Source organism: Hippoglossus hippoglossus, chromosome 19, assembly GCF_009819705.1.
Source record: "Hippoglossus hippoglossus isolate fHipHip1 chromosome 19, fHipHip1.pri, whole genome shotgun sequence".
NCBI classification, from domain to species: domain Eukaryota; kingdom Metazoa; phylum Chordata; class Actinopteri; order Pleuronectiformes; family Pleuronectidae; genus Hippoglossus; species Hippoglossus hippoglossus.
In genome coordinates this window covers 345,015-360,832 of record NC_047169.1, presented here as the reverse complement: position 1 = coordinate 360,832, position 15,818 = coordinate 345,015, and the positions used below count along the sequence as shown (strand labels likewise).

Genomic DNA, 15,818 nt, shown 5'->3' with positions numbered 1-15,818 from the left:
GTGAGGGGAGACAGGTGAGGGGAGACGGGTGAGGGGAGACGGGTGAGGTGAGACGGGTGAGGTGAGACAGGTGAGGGGAGACAGGTGAGGGGAGACAGGTGAGGGGAGACGGGTGAGGTGAGACGGGTGAGGTGAGACAGGTGAGGGGAGACAGGTGAGGTGAGACAGGTGAGGGGAGACGGGTGAGGTGAGACGGGTGAGGTGAGACAGGTGAGGTGAGACGGGTGAGGGGAGACGGGTGAGGTGAGACGGGTGAGGGGAGACAGGTGAGGGGAGACAGGTGAGGGGAGACAGGTGAGGGGAGACGGGTGAGGGGAGACGGGTGAGGGGAGACGGGTGAGGTGAGACGGGTGAGGGGAGACAGGTGAGGGGAGACAGGTGAGGGGAGACAGGTGAGGGGAGACGGGTGAGGTGAGACAGGTGAGGGGAGACAGGTGAGGGGAGACGGGTGAGTTCACTCATTGGTTGACTGTGTTTTTGTTTTATTTTCAGATAAGTCCAGTTTCAGCAGAAATCTGTTTGTCATGGAAGTTTCCTGGAAGCTGGTGAAAGGAGAAGTCAGGCAGCAGCTGATGCATCAAGGAGACCAGAAGGTGAAACAATATACAAACACTAACCAGAGGTGGGAGGTAACGAAGTACAAATACTTCGTTCCTGTACTTAAGTAGATTTTTCACATATCTGTACTTTACTTGAGTATTTATTTACCGACCTCCGGACTCTTAGGGCCTCGCGCTGCCCCCCCCCCCGACGGCAAACACGCCGCCGTGTTTGCCGTCGGGGGGGCAGCGCGAGGCCCTAAGAGTCCGGAGGTCGGTCGGGCTGCTTGGTCGAGCGGGGTGGAGCAGGCTGGTGCGGTGATGATCCCTCCGCAGGTGAAACCTTCAGAAACCTTGTTCAGAGTTTAACTTCCTCTAGAGAGTGAAGTTTGATCGTCTTCAGCTACACTCTGGTTGATCAGTGTTCTCAGGCAGACACACGAGGCACTGGTTCATTCTGTTGTGTTGCTTCTTCGTTGTCCCCAGAAGTTCAGATGCACTAGTCCATTACTATTTGAACCTCAGCATCTGGGGTTCAGAATTTGTAAAATTATACAGTATATGTAGATTTTTGTTATAATTAGTAGAAATAAAGCCTGAAGAGAATAATTTTATTTTTTTTGTGTCTGTATAGACTATAAAAAGCACTTTGCATTTTTAATTTTGGTACTTGTACTTTTACTTTTGATACTTAAGTACATTTAATATGAGCTACTTTAAGACTTTTACTCAAGTCATTTTCTTACGGGTGACTTTTACTTTTACCGGAGTCACTTTCAGGGAAGATATCTGTACTTTTACTCAAGTACTTTATACACCACTGATGGCTAGAGAGTAACATGAGCAACTGTCTCCACCAAGTCTGAAGATGTCTCCCACAGCCTCCCAGTATATCTCCCTCACCCTGCGTCACCCATGAAGGTCCCTCTCTCTGTTACATGGAGGTGTTTGCATTCTATTGGACAGTTCAGTGTAAAGTGTGTGTTCATGAATCACATTGTGTCCTCACGTCTGGTGAAACACACAAAGAGTCGGTGTCTCTGTCTGGAGCCTCTGAGTTAGATCTGAACGTCCCTGAGTGAAGACACTACAATGTCCTGTTGGTCCTTTATCTATAACCTGACCTGGGTTCTGCTCAGAGAGAGAAGGAGGATCTGTGGAACCAGACAGGCTCTATTCTCCTGTACAGATAGAATATACACTATACATAATATATAGTGACATATACAGTTATGTGGGATGTCAAAAATTCCTCAACACTGATGATGAAGGTGAGTGAACAGATTATTTCTCCTCAATTCTAATGTTTCTACGGTGGCTCTGAATGGACAAGTTTTAATCTGAGCCACTAGATGTCGCTGAACACGACTTAATAGAAAATAACTTAATGTAAATGTCTCAACTTTATAACAACAGAACTTAGGGGAGGTCAGGACCAGGTCTGGACATAAACCTCGGTCGACCATCAGTTGTTCTTTTCTGTACTTCATACGTGTTTTATAAGCGTGTTTCATACGTGTTTTATAAGCGTGTTTCATGCATGTTTTATAAGCGTGTTTCATACGTGTTTTATAAGCGTGTTTCATGCATGTTTTATAAGCGTGTTTCATACGTGTTTTATAAGCGTGTTTCATGCATGTTTTATAAGCGTGTTTCATACGTGTTTTATAAGCGTGTTTCATGCATGTTTTATAAGCGTGTTTCATACGTGTTTTATAAGCGTGTTTCATGCATGTTTTATAAGCGTGTTTCATACATGTTTTATAAGCGTGTTTCATACATGTTTTATAAGCGTGTTTCATGCATGTTGTCATACTCCACTCAGGGAACATGTAATCTTCTGTTGTGTTGTTGTCGAGAGGTTTGTGAGCTGTGGCTTTGGGGACAAACTATGTGGATCTTTATCTTGATAAGCTCCACCTCTGTTGACTGTGACCACACCCCCATGACTCAAGAGGTCAAAGTATTGAAAACATCTGTTCTGTTCCAGCTGTTTCAAGTCGTCCTCCTCCTCCTCTTGGCTCCAGCGTTGATCAGCTGCCGTGTCGCAGAATATCCGACTGACTGCAGCCAGATCCCTGAAATCGGAGATTACCACCAGAGCGGCTCCTTCTCAATCCAGCCTGCAGGAGAGAACCTCCAAGTCGAAGTACGTCCACTTGTGTTTTTATTATTGGACAGAAACATGTTCACCTCTCATATGTAGAATCATTAAAGCAACATGTCACCGATACTGATCAACAGCACCCCCTGCAGCCACATGAGGGGATTGATGCTGTTCAGAATTCTTCATATTTCAAAGTTTCCTGCTGAATCTTGGAGATAAACTCTGGTTTTTAATAACTTCAGAGTGTTTCTAACTGATCTCAGTTCAGCTTCACTCTTCACCTGCAGCTGGTTGTGACAGTTGAAGCTGACTCTCAGTCAGTTCTTCTCACAGGAGATGGAACCCACTCAGCAGAGTTACAGAGAACAGACGTTCAGGGAGAGAAGGAGGAAACTTCCTCATGTTCACACTAAACATCAGACTCACTCTCATCCAGCTGCTGTTTCAGGAGGAAACGTTTAAATGAAGCAGATTCGATTCTTGCATGATCACTCGTATCAGATGAATCTCTGGGCTTCTATTGGTCAGTGTCACCTAACGTGATGAAAGTGAAAAAGACGTGAGTGAAACATTTGAATTGATCACATGTACTGATGTGTTGCAGGTGTACTGTCAGATGAGTCCAAACCAATCAGCCTGGACAGTGAGTATTTTTACTGACTTTCAATAAGCGTCAAATCAGTCAGATTCATATTCCACTGTTTACCTGCTCAGGTGATTCAGACCAGGATGGATGGAACCGTCAACTTCTACCGGCCCTGGATTCAGTACAAGGTCGGCTTTGGTTCTGTGAGGGGAGAACACTGGCTCGGTGAGAAGTGGAACCACAGGAACAGCTGAGAACTGTTAATACACAACCCCCTTCAACTGTGTGTGTGTGTGTGTGTGTGTGTGTGTGTGTGTGTGTGTGTGTGTGTGTGTGTGTGGTCACAGGTCTGGACAACCTCCACTATCTTACCTCAGGACCCACGAAGTTTGAGTTACAGGTGGACATGGAGGACTTTGAGGGAAATAAAGCGTCCGCGCATTACAGGATGTTCTCCGTCGACTCTGAGTGTAACGGATACAACTTGAGTGTGTCTGGATTCACAGATAAAGGAGCAGGTAAGTGTGTGTGTGTGTGTGTGTGTGTGTGTGTGTGTGTGTGTGTGTGTGTGTGTGTGTGTGAGTGTGTGTGTGTGTTTGTGTGTGTGTGTGTGTGTGAGTGTGTGTGTGTGTTTGTGTGTGTGTGTGTGTGTGTGTGTGTGTGTGTGTGTGTGTGTGTGTGTGTGTGTGTGTGTGTAACATTTATCATCTTTCATTCGGGAAAATAAAAATGTTTTTGTTCTTTTGTTGAGTCAAAAGAAAACTATTTAAAATCTTTTCCATGGACACTCCTCCTGAGAGACGGCATCGAACCGAGACAGACCGAAACAGACAGAGACAGACAGACAGAGACAGATAGAGACAGATAGAGACAGACAGACAGAGACAGACAGAGACATGTTTCCTTCAGACAAATCCCTCGTTGATTACAGATATTTTCAGTCTATAACACTGTGTCTTCTCTGTGTCCTCTCTGTGTCTTCTCTGTGTCTTCTCTGTGTCCTCTGTGTGTCTTCTCTGTGTCTTCTCTGTGTCTCTGTAGGAGACTCCATGATGACACACAATGGCATGAAGTTCTCCACCTTTGACAGAGACCAGGACAGGTGGCCTGAGAACTGTGCCTCAACCTTCTTGGGAGGTTTCTGGTACAACAACTGTCACCATGCAAACCCTAATGGGGTTTACCGCTGGGGACAGGAGAAGACTCCCTATGCTGTTGGAGTTTCATGGCTCACTTGGAAAAACACCCATGACTACTCTGTGAAGTCCATCGTCATGAAGGTCCGTCCTGTGCAGCCTGAGTAACTTTCCAGGAGCAGCAGCAGACCAGATGTTGATCTGTCTCAACATCTGTCGCTTTCATCAGTCAAAGTCAAAAGAAATCACACGTTTGAACCCTGATGTCAATCATCGCCTGCTGCATGTCCTCAATAAACGAGACGCAAAAAATCTGATGTGACCTGATGTCTTTGTCTCATGTGTCTTTTCATTTGTTTCATGTGTCGTCATACACTACCGTTCAAAAGTTTGGGGTCACTTAGAAATTTCCTTATTTTTCAAAGAAAAGCACAGTTTTTTTCAATGAAGATAACATTAAATTAATCAGAAATACACTCTATACATTGTTAATGTGGTAAATGACTATTCTAGGTGGAAACGTCTGGTTTTTAATGAAACATCTACACAGGTGTATAGAGGCCCATTTCCAGCAACTATCACTCCAGTGTTCTAATGGTACATTGTGTTTGCTAATCGCCTTAGAAGACTAATGGATGATTAGAAAACCCTTGAAAACCCTTGTGCAATGATGTTAGCACAGCTGAAAACTGTTTTGCTGGTGAGAGAAGCTATAGAACTGGCCTTCCTTTGAGCTAGTTGAGTATCTGGAGCATCACATTCGTGGGTTCGATTATACTCGCCAGTCTATTCTTATTCTTAGAAATGAAGGCTATTCCATGCGAGAAATTGCGAAGAAACTGAAAATGTCCTACAACGGTGTGTACTACTTCTGGATTTGGATCACACAGAAGAACATTTGTGAGACGCAGAACAGGTGAGAAGATGCTGGAAGAGTGCCTGACGCCATCTGTCAAGCATGGTGGAGGTCATGTGATGTTCTGGGGCTGCTGTGGTGCTGGTAAAGTGGGAGATTTGTACAAGGTAAAAGGGATTTTAAATAAGGAAGGCTATCACTCCATTTTGCAACGCCATGCCATCCCCTGTGGACAGCGCTTGATTGGAGCCAGTTCCCTCCTACAACAGGACAATGACCCAAAGCACACCTCCACATTATGCAAGAACTCTTTAGGGAAGAAGCCGGCAGCTGGTCTGCTGTCTGTAATGGAGTGGCCAGCGCAGTCACCAGATCTCAACCCCATTGAGCTGCTGTGGGAGCAGCTTGACCGTATGGTACCAGGAAGTGCCCATCAAGCCAATCCAACTTGTGGGAGGGGCTTCAGGAAGCGTGGGGGGGGGAAATTTCTACAGATTACCTCAACACATTAACAGCTAGAATGCCAAAGGTCTGCAATGCTGTAATTGCTGCAAATGGAGCATTCTTTGACGAAAGCAAAGTTTGAAGAACAAAATTAATATTTCAAATAAAAATCATTATTTCTAACCTTGTCAATGTCTTGACTATATTTTCTATTCATTTTGCAACTCATTTGATAAATAAAAGTGTGGGTTTTCATGGAAAACACGAAATTGTCTGGGTGACCCCAAACTTTTGAACGGTAGTGTATGTCTCATTCATGTGTCTCATGTGTCTTCATGTGTCTTCATGTGTCTTCATGTGTCTCATGTGTCTCATGTATCTTCATGTTTCTTCATGTGTCTTCATGTGTCTCATGTGTCTCATGTGTCTCACGTGTCTCATGTGTCTTCACGGGTCTCATGTGTCTCATGTGTCTCACGTGTCTCACATGTCTCCACTAAAAATCTACTTAAGTACAGGAATGAAGTACAAATACTTTGTTCCTGTACTTAAGTATATTTTTCACATATCTGTACTTTACTTGAGTATTTATTTCCCTGACAACTTTTTACTTTTACTCGCTACATTTGAACACAAATTTCTGTACTTTCTACTTCTTATATTCTCAAAACTGGCTCGTTCCTTGAGCAGCAGGTTGGAGCAACACGCGCCTTCACGCACGGCGCAGCTCTCTCCCGCTCGGCTATCAGCGCTATCTTGTCTGCGTGGCCTTGACAGGGCTGACACAGCCTGCATCATGGTTAGCTGTGCTTTCTGGAGCCGTTGATCCTTTTTCTGCTGAGCTTTGTCTTTGGTTTCTTTGTGTTGACGTTCAGCATGTTCAGAATGTCGTCTGCCCTCTGTCAAGCGAGCATCCTCAAGCCCGATGCAGGTGTGGCCTGCGTCTGCCCGTAGTGGGGGGAGCAGACCATTCAGGAAGGCCTGTTTCAGATGTGTGTCATAAGCCCCTGGCTCGTTGCCAAGGGTGTCAGGTATGGGGATGCCGCTGTGTTGATTAAACAGGACCGTCAGACGCGTGAGGAAATCTCCTACGGTTTCGCCTGGTTGTTGTTTGCACTCCGTTATTTTGGACATGTTAATTTTATTGGGGAAGGCGGTCCTCAGGGCGTTGAGGAGTGTGTTGAGAGCATTGACGTATTCTGCATGAACCGCATCATCCCAGTCTGGTGAAGTCCGACGGAGGTCTCCCCCACAGTGCTGACGTATTTTTGCAAAGTCAGTGGGGCCTAATTTCTTCATTAGAAGTCGTCTGATTTCAGACACCGTTGGCATGAATTCACCGCAAAATACTTCAAACTGGACGGCAAATGCTGTGCCAGAGTTTGCAATGGGCGAGAAGGAAGCGGAGCCTAAAGATGAGGAAGAGGTGACGTCATCATTCAGTCCTCCCGCTGCCCCGTCTCCATAGACTGGGAGAGCGGTGGGTGGAGTCAGAGATGGGCCTGATCGTTGATTGGTGGAGTCTGGTCTCTGCATATCATCTGGAGGAGGGTTTTGTCGTAGGTGAGGAGGAAGGCAGGCGTCGAGGAGAGGACTGCCACACCCTGTAAGGGGAGGATACAGAGATCTATATGATTTCTTTTCAACTTTCTCAGTTTCCTTCTTTTCAACCTTAGCCATCTGTTTAAATGTTTGTTTTCTGTCCCTACACTCTGCCTCTTTTTCCCACATTTCAAAACACTTCTTTTTATCTTCCAAGGTCACAATATCGTCTTTCCACATTGTGACCTTGATTTTTTTTTTTTTTGCTTTTTAATTCTTCCTCTTTCTCGAGTAGTTTCTCTCTTAAAAGTTAAATTTTTTCGACACTGAATGACCCGTTATGAGGAAAAGCAAAGTCTCTGGACCATATTGGAAGAAATGTCACACTTTCCCGTCCTCACTCTTGCAACCATAAAGCCCACCATTTGGACTTTCTGGGTTCTGAAGTCCCTGACTTCCCTTGTTACCCATCCTTATCAGTTAAGTGTATGAAATCGTACTCATCCACAATTTCCCTTGAAAACTCAGTTTAAGACGTGGACGTCTCCACGAATCCTTGTTTCTTTCTCAGGCAAAACAGGAAAAATGCCTTCAACTAGGATGATTGCCATGAGGATGAGTCAGATTAACATCATTAATACGTTTGATTTTGTATTTGAGAAATCACCTAAACAGTCAGGAAAAATCTGAATTTCAACATCTCACCAGATATAAGATGACCAAAGAGAGGTCTTTGGATCCCTGTGAAGAAGGTCCGGAACCCCAGTTGTTTCGGCCCTCTCTTCTCTTCACTGTTGGAGGTAGAGGCAGAAGATTTTCTCTCCCGGGTGATCAGCCACTGAAAACTTCTCGGGTCCAGACGATCTTTCAAGGGATCCTGTTCGTGACGCCAAGTTTGTGATGGAAATTCATCTTGTGTCATGGTTTAGTATTTTTGAGTGTTTTGTTTTAGTGTTTCCGCCTCTTTATTAAGAGTGTTTTCTGTTTTATTATTACTTCGTGTTCTTGGTTATCCTTGTGTTTATGGTTGTATCTGAGTTGTTTCCTGTGTCTCTGGTTTGCCCACTCCCTGTGTTCTGTTTCCTGTTTTATTTTGTAGTCTCTGTTCCTTGTGTGTTTTCTTTCTTCACTTGCTGTCTGTGATTTTCTGCACCAGTCCTCATGTGTTCCACCTGTGTCCAATTGCCTCTGCCTTCCCTGTGTGTGTATATAAGTCTCTGTGCTTTCCCTTTGTCCTTGTCGGATCGTCGTCATTATGTCCTGTCCTGATCGCCTGTGTTTCTGTATCCCGTGTCTCCTGACCTCCCGTCCTCTTCTCCTGTGTTTTCTCTCGTGTGCTTTTGTTTTTTCAGTTTTGACTTTTGAGATTCCTGCGTTTGTTATTTTTCTGTTAAGACTTTTTACCATTAAAAATACACTTTTTGTTAAACTCTGCTCCCGGGTCCAACTGCTTCATAAATCCTGACATCTTGAGGTTTGAAATAATGAAATTGTCAGACTGGAGTTGCCTTTGAGTCTTTTTAATAGTAAGCTCTGCAGAGGTTACACAACAAGCACGGGTGCTCAAAGTGGAACTGCCCCAAAGTTCACAAAAGCCAGAACTTATACAAAGAGGCGTTTCATAATATGAAAAAAAGACATGAAATCATCATCTGTGTCTGTCTGCTGTAGCAGTTGGAAGGAAACATCACAGAATAAGGGCATACATCCTGTTTGTCAAGGTCACAGCAGTGAGACACCGCCAAATAAGGGTTCCATCCTGTCAGGTAGACAGTATCACAGCAGTGAGACACTGGTCAGGGGAATTCCCCATTACACTAATATGTGGTGGTTTGTTTACATATGAGACGTCACAGAGTCGTGTGCAGATAAAAGACGAGAAGGAGAAACAGCAGTTTATCTGTTTCCTCTGAAGGTGAAGACGTCTCTTCAGTTTGACTCACAGGTGAGTTCACACAGGTGAGGTGAGACAGGTGAGGTGAGACAGGTGAGGGGAGACAGGTGAGGGGAGACAGGTGAGGGGAGACAGGTGAGGGGAGACAGGTGAGGGGAGACGGGTGAGGGGAGACGGGTGAGGGGAGACGGGTGAGGTGAGACGGGTGAGGTGAGACGGGTGAGGTGAGACGGGTGAGTTCACTCATTGGTTGACTGTGTTTTTGTTTTATTTTCAGATAAGTCCAGTTTCAGCAGAAATCTGTTTGTCATGGAAGTTTCCTGGAAGCTGGTGAAAGGAGAAGTCAGGCAGCAGCTGATGCATCAAGGAGACCAGAAGGTGAAACAATATACAAACACTAACCAGAGGTGGGAGGTAACGAAGTACAAATACTTCGTTCCTGTACTTAAGTAGATTTTTCACATATCTGTACTTTACTTGAGTATTTATTTACCGACCTCCGGACTCTTAGGGCCTCGCGCTGCCCCCCCCCCCGACGGCAAACACGCCGCCGTGTTTGCCGTCGGGGGGGCAGCGCGAGGCCCTAAGAGTCCGGAGGTCGGTCGGGCTGCTTGGTCGAGCGGGGTGGAGCAGGCTGGTCCGGTGATGATCCCTCCGCAGGTGAAACCTTCAGAAACCTTGTTCAGAGTTTAACTTCCTCTAGAGAGTGAAGTTTGATCGTCTTCAGCTACACTCTGGTTGATCAGTGTTCTCAGGCAGACACACGAGGCACTGGTTCATTCTGTTGTGTTGCTTCTTCGTTGTCCCCAGAAGTTCAGATGCACTAGTCCATTACTATTTGAACCTCAGCATCTGGGGTTCAGAATTTGTAAAATTATACAGTATATGTAGATTTTTGTTATAATTAGTAGAAATAAAGCCTGAAGCGAATAATTTTATTTTTTTTGTGTCTGTATAGACTATAAAAAGCACTTTGCATTTTTAATTTTGGTACTTGTACTTTTACTTTTGATACTTAAGTACATTTAATATGAGCTACTTTAAGACTTTTACTCAAGTCATTTTCTTACGGGTGACTTTTACTTTTACCGGAGTCACTTTCAGGGAAGATATCTGTACTTTTACTCAAGTACTTTATACACCACTGATGGCTAGAGAGTAACATGAGCAACTGTCTCCACCAAGTCTGAAGATGTCTCCCACAGCCTCCCAGTATATCTCCCTCACCCTGCGTCACCCATGAAGGTCCCTCTCTCTGTTACATGGAGGTGTTTGCATTCTATTGGACAGTTCAGTGTAAAGTGTGTGTTCATGAATCACATTGTGTCCTCACGTCTGGTGAAACACACAAAGAGTCGGTGTCTCTGTCTGGAGCCTCTGAGTTAGATCTGAACGTCCCTGAGTGAAGACACTACAATGTCCTGTTGGTCCTTTATCTATAACCTGACCTGGGTTCTGCTCAGAGAGAGAAGGAGGATCTGTGGAACCAGACAGGCTCTATTCTCCTGTACAGATAGAATATACACTATACATAATATATAGTGACATATACAGTTATGTGGGATGTCAAAAATTCCTCAACACTGATGATGAAGGTGAGTGAACAGATTATTTCTCCTCAATTCTAATGTTTCTACGGTGGCTCTGAATGGACAAGTTTTAATCTGAGCCACTAGATGTCGCTGAACACGACTTAATAGAAAATAACTTAATGTAAATGTCTCAACTTTATAACAACAGAACTTAGGGGAGGTCAGGACCAGGTCTGGACATAAACCTCGGTCGACCATCAGTTGTTCTTTTCTGTACTTCATACATGTTTTATAAGCGTGTTTCATGCATGTTTTATAAGCGTGTTTCATACGTGTTTTATAAGCGTGTTTCATGCATGTTTTATAAGCGTGTTTCATGCATGTTTTATAAGCGTGTTTCATGCATGTTTTATAAGCATGTTTCATGCATGTTTTATAAGCGTGTTTCATGCATGTTGTCATACTCCACTCAGGGAACATGTAATCTTCTGTTGTGTTGTTGTCGAGAGGTTTGTGAGCTGTGGCTTTGGGGACAAACTATGTGGATCTTTATCTTGATAAGCTCCACCTCTGTTGACTGTGACCACACCCCCATGACTCAAGAGGTCAAAGTATTGAAAACATCTGTTCTGTTCCAGCTGTTTCAAGTCGTCCTCCTCCTCCTCTTGGCTCCAGCGTTGATCAGCTGCCGTGTCGCAGAATATCCGACTGACTGCAGCCAGATCCATGAAATCGGAGATTACCACCAGAGCGGCTCCTACTCAATCCAGCCTGCAGGAGAGAACCTCCAAGTCGAAGTACGTCCACTTGTGTTTTTATTATTGGACAGAAACATGTTCACCTCTCATATGTAGAATCATTAAAGCAACATGTCACCGATACTGATCAACAGCACCCCCTGCAGCCACATGAGGGGATTGATGCTGTTCAGAATTCTTCATATTTCAAAGTTTCCTGCTGAATCTTGGAGATAAACTCTGGTTTTTAATAACTTCAGAGTGTTTCTAACTGATCTCAGTTCAGCTTCACTCTTCACCTGCAGCTGGTTGTGACAGTTGAAGCTGACTCTCAGTCAGTTCTTCTCACAGGAGATGGAACCCACTCAGCAGAGTTACAGAGAACAGACGTTCAGGGAGTGAAGGAGGAAACTTCCTCATGTTCACACTAAACATCAGACTCACTCTCATCCAGCTGCTGTTTCAGGAGGAAACGTTTAAATGAAGCAGATTCGATTCTTGCATGATCACTCGTATCAGATGAATCTCTGGGCTTCTATTGGTCAGTGTCACCTAACGTGATGAAAGTGAAAAAGACGTGAGTGAAACATTTGAATTGATCACATGTACTGATGTGTTGCAGGTGTACTGTCAGATGAGTCCAAACCAATCAGCCTGGACAGTGAGTATTTTTACTGACTTTCAATAAGCGTCAAATCAGTCAGATTCATATTCCACTGTTTACCTGCTCAGGTGATTCAGACCAGGATGGATGGAACCGTCAACTTCTACCGGCCCTGGATTCAGTACAAGGTCGGCTTTGGTTCTGTGAGGGGAGAACACTGGCTCGGTGAGAAGTGGAACCACAGGAACAGCTGAGAACTGTTAATACACAACCCCCTTCAACTGTGTGTGTGTGTGTGTGTGTGTGTGTGTGTGTGTGTGTGTGTGTGTGTGTGTATGGTCACAGGTCTGGACAACCTCCACTATCTTACCTCAGGACCCACGAAGTTTGAGTTACAGGTGGACATGGAGGACTTTGAGGGAAATAAAGCGTCCGCGCATTACAGGATGTTCTCCGTCGACTCTGAGTGTAACGGATACAACTTGAGAGTGTCTGGATTCACAGATAAAGGAGCAGGTAAGTGTGTGTGTGTGTGTGTGTGTGTGTGTGTGTGTGTGTGTGTGTGTGTGTGTGTGTGTGTGTGAGTGTGTGTGTGTGTTTGTGTGTGTGTGAGTGTGTGTGTGTGTGTGTGTGTGTGTGTGTGTGTGTGTGTGTGTGTGTGTGTGTGTGTGAGTGTGTGTGTGTGTGTGAGAGACATTTATCATTAATCTTCTTTCATTCTGGAAAATAAAAATGTTTTTGTTCTTTTGTTGAGTCAAAAGAAAACTATTTAAAATCTTTTCCATGGACACTCCTCCTGAGAGACGGCATCGAACCGAGACAGACAGAGACAGACAGAGACAGACAGATAGAGACAGATAGAGACAGACAGAGACATGTTTCCTTCAGACAAATCCCTCGTTGATTACAGATATTTTCAGTCTATAACACTGTGTCTTCTCTGTGTCCTCTGTGTGTCTTCTCTGTGTCTTCTCTGTGTCTCTGTAGGAGACTCCATGATGACACACAATGGCATGAAGTTCTCCACCTTTGACAGAGACCAGGACAGGTGGCCTGAGAACTGTGCCTCAACCTTCTTGGGAGGTTTCTGGTACAACGCATGTCACCATGCAAACCCTAATGGGGTTTACCGCTGGGGACAGGAGAAGACTCCCTTTGCTGTTGGAGTTTCATGGTTCACTTGGAAAAACACCCATGACTACTCTGTGAAGTCCATCGTCATGAAGGTCCGTCCTGTGCAGCCTGAGTAACTTTCCAGGAGCAGCAGCAGACCAGATGTTGATCTGTCTCAACATCTGTCGCTTTCATCAGTCAAAGTCAAAATAAATCACACGTTTGAACCCTGATGTCAATCATCGCCTGCTGCATGTCCTCAATAAACGAGACGCAAAAAATCTGATGTGACCGGATGTCTTTGTCTCATGTGTCTTTTCATTTGTTTCATGTGTCTTCATATGTCTCATTCATGTGTCTTCATATGTCATGTGTCTTCATGTGTCTTCATGTGTCTCATGTGTCTCACAGGTCTCACGTGTCTCACGTGTCTCATGTGTCTCACGTGTCTCATGTGTCTCACGTGTCTCACGTGTCTCACAGGTCTCACGTGTCTCATCTGTCTCATGTGTCTCACGTGTCTCATGTGTCTCACGGGTCTTCATGTGTCTCACGGGTCTCATGTGTCTCACGTGTCTCATCTGTCTCACGTGTCTCATGTGTCTCATGTGTCTCACGGGTCTTCATGTGTCTCATGTGTCTCACGTGTCTCACGTGTCTCATGTGTCTCACGGGTCTTCATGTGTCTCACGTGTCTCACGTGTCTCACGGGTCTCATGTGTCTCACGTGTCTCATATGTCTCACGTGTCTCATGTGTCTCACGTGTCTCACGTGTCTCATGTATGTCACGTGTCTCACGTGTCTCACGTGTCTCATGTGTCTCACGGGTCTCACGTGTCTCATATGTCTCACGTGTCTCATGTGTCTCATGTGTCTCACGTGTCTCATGTATGTCATGTGTCTCATGTGTCTCACGTGTCTCACGGGTCTCACGTGTCTCACGTGTCTCATGTGTGTCACGTGTCTCACGGGTCTCACGTGTCTCATGTGTCTCACGTGTCTCATGTGTCTTCATTGTCTCATGTGTCTCATGTGTCTCACGTGTCTCATGTGTCTCACGTGTCTCACGTGTCTTCATTGTCTCACGTGTCTCACGTGTCTCATGTGTCTCACGTGTCTCATGTGTCTCACGTGTCTCACCTGTCTCACGTGTCTCATGTGTCTCACGTGTCTCATGTGTCTTCATTGTCTCATGTGTCTCATGTGTCTCACGTGTCTCACGTGTCTCACCTGTCTCACGTGTCTCATGTGTCTCACGTGTCTCATGTGTCTTCATTGTCTCATGTGTCTCACGTGTCTCACGTGTCTCATGTGTCTCACGGGTCTCACGTGTCTCACGTGTCTCATGTGTCTCACGTGTCTCACGTGTCTCATGTGTCTCACGTGTCTCACGTGTCTTCATTGTCTCATGTGTCTCACGTGTCTCACGTGTCTCACGTGTCTCATGTGTCTCACGGGTCTCACGTGTCTCACGTGTGTCACGTGTCTTCATGTGTCTCACGTTTCTCATGTGTCTCACATGTCTCATGTGTCTCGTGTCTCACGTGTCTTCATGTGTCTCACGTGTCTCACGTGTCTCATGTGTCTCATGTGTCTCACGTGTCTCATGTGTCTCATGTGTCTCACGTGTCTCATGTGTCTCACGTGTCTCACATGTCTCATGTGTCTCATGTGTCTCACGTGTCTCATGTGTCTCACGTGTCTCATGTGTCTCGCGTGTCTCACATGTCTCACGTGTCTCATGTGTCTCACAGGTCTTCATGTGTCTCATGTGTCTCACGTGTCTCATGTGTCTCATGTGTCTCACGTGTCTCATGTGTCTCATGTGTCTCACGTGTCTCATGTGTCTCATGTGTCTCACGGGTCTCATTCGTCTCACGTGTCTCACGTGTCTCATGTGTCCCACGTGTCTCATGTGTCTCACGGGTCTTATGTGTCTCACGTGTCTCACGTGTCTCATGTGTCTCACGTGTCTCATGTGTCTCACGTGTGTCATGTGTCTCACGTGTCTCACGTGTCCCACGGGTCTCATGTGTCTCATGTGTCTCCCGGGTCTCATGTGTCTCACGGGTCTTCATGTGTCTCATGTGTCTCACGTGTCTCATGTGTCTCACGTGTCTCATGTGTCTCATGTGTCTCACGTGTCTCACGTGTCTCATGTGTCTCACGGGTCTCACGTGTCTCACGGGTCTCACGTGTCTCACGTGTCTCATGTGTCTCATGTGTCTCACGTGTCTCATGTGTCTCACGTGTCTCATGTATGTCACGTGTCTTCATGTGTCTCACGTGTCTCACGTGTGTCACGTGTCTTCATGTGTCTCACGTGTGTCATGTGTCTCACGTGTCTCATGTGTCTCATGTGTCTCACGTGTCTCACGGGTCTCACGTGTCTCACGTGTCTCATGTGTGTCACGTGTCTCACGGGTCTCACGTGTCTCATGTGTCTCACGTGTCTCATGTGTCTTCATTGTCTCATGTGTCTAATGTGTCTCATGTGTCTCACGTGTCTCACGTGTCTCACGTGTCTCATGTGTCTCACGTGTCTCATGTGTCTTCATTGTCTCACGTGTCTCACGTGTCTCACCTGTCTCACGTGTCTCATGTGTCTCACGTGTCTCATGTGTCTTCATTGTCTCATGTGTCTCACGTGTCTCACGTGTCTCATGTGTCTCACGTGTCTCACGTGTCTCATGTGTCTTCATTGTCTCATGTGTCTCACGTGTCTCA

The 15,818-nt window shown here is 45.6% G+C and overlaps 2 protein-coding genes across 7 annotated transcripts; both read left to right on the top strand.

Annotated features, from left to right (window-relative positions):
* Positions 1-428: 428 nt before the first annotated feature.
* Positions 429-4,695, top strand: LOC117752828 (microfibril-associated glycoprotein 4-like). Of its 2 annotated transcripts, XM_034570497.1 has the most exons (6): positions 429-593; positions 2,530-2,688; positions 3,251-3,289; positions 3,361-3,457; positions 3,580-3,750; positions 4,274-4,695. In XM_034570497.1, exons 1-6 carry the CDS (start codon positions 525-527, stop codon positions 4,534-4,536), a joined length of 798 nt encoding a protein of 265 aa, XP_034426388.1. In that variant the 5' UTR covers positions 429-524; the 3' UTR covers positions 4,537-4,695. The 2 variants fall into 2 exon arrangements, with proteins under 2 accessions (XP_034426388.1, XP_034426389.1); XM_034570498.1 differs by lacking the exon at positions 2,530-2,688 and having other exon boundaries at positions 452-593.
* A 4,313-nt stretch (positions 4,696-9,008) lies between these two features.
* LOC117752825 (microfibril-associated glycoprotein 4-like) lies at positions 9,009-13,376 on the top strand. 5 transcript variants are annotated; one of them, XM_034570488.1, is made up of 7 exons: positions 9,009-9,155; positions 9,382-9,482; positions 11,275-11,433; positions 11,996-12,034; positions 12,106-12,202; positions 12,323-12,493; positions 12,965-13,376. In XM_034570488.1, the coding sequence occupies exons 2-7, from the start codon at positions 9,414-9,416 to the stop codon at positions 13,225-13,227; spliced, it is 798 nt and encodes a 265-aa protein (XP_034426379.1). In that variant the 5' UTR covers positions 9,009-9,155; positions 9,382-9,413; the 3' UTR covers positions 13,228-13,376. The 5 variants fall into 5 exon arrangements, with proteins under 5 accessions (XP_034426379.1, XP_034426381.1, XP_034426382.1 ...); XM_034570487.1 differs by having other exon boundaries at positions 9,014-9,155; positions 9,370-9,482; XM_034570489.1 differs by having other exon boundaries at positions 9,146-9,169; positions 9,370-9,482.
* Positions 13,377-15,818: the final 2,442 nt, after the last annotated feature.

What these genes read in the sequence shown, in the direction of transcription:
- LOC117752828 (XM_034570497.1), top strand. Translation starts at nt 525, where the DNA reads ATGGAAGTTTCCTGGAAGCTGGTGAAAGGAGAAGTCAGGCAGCAGCTG. An exon ending in GAGAGAACCTCCAAGTCGAA is followed by an intron (nt 2,689 to 3,250) that starts GTACGTCCACTT and finishes GATGTGTTGCAG; the next exon opens with GTGTACTGTCAGATGAGTCC. An exon ending in ATTCACAGATAAAGGAGCAG is followed by an intron (nt 3,751 to 4,273) that starts GTAAGTGTGTGT and finishes GTGTCTCTGTAG; the next exon opens with GAGACTCCATGATGACACAC.
- LOC117752825 (XM_034570488.1), top strand. Translation starts at nt 9,414, where the DNA reads ATGGAAGTTTCCTGGAAGCTGGTGAAAGGAGAAGTCAGGCAGCAGCTG. An exon ending in GAGAGAACCTCCAAGTCGAA is followed by an intron (nt 11,434 to 11,995) that starts GTACGTCCACTT and finishes GATGTGTTGCAG; the next exon opens with GTGTACTGTCAGATGAGTCC. An exon ending in CAAACCAATCAGCCTGGACA is followed by an intron (nt 12,035 to 12,105) that starts GTGAGTATTTTT and finishes TTACCTGCTCAG; the next exon opens with GTGATTCAGACCAGGATGGA.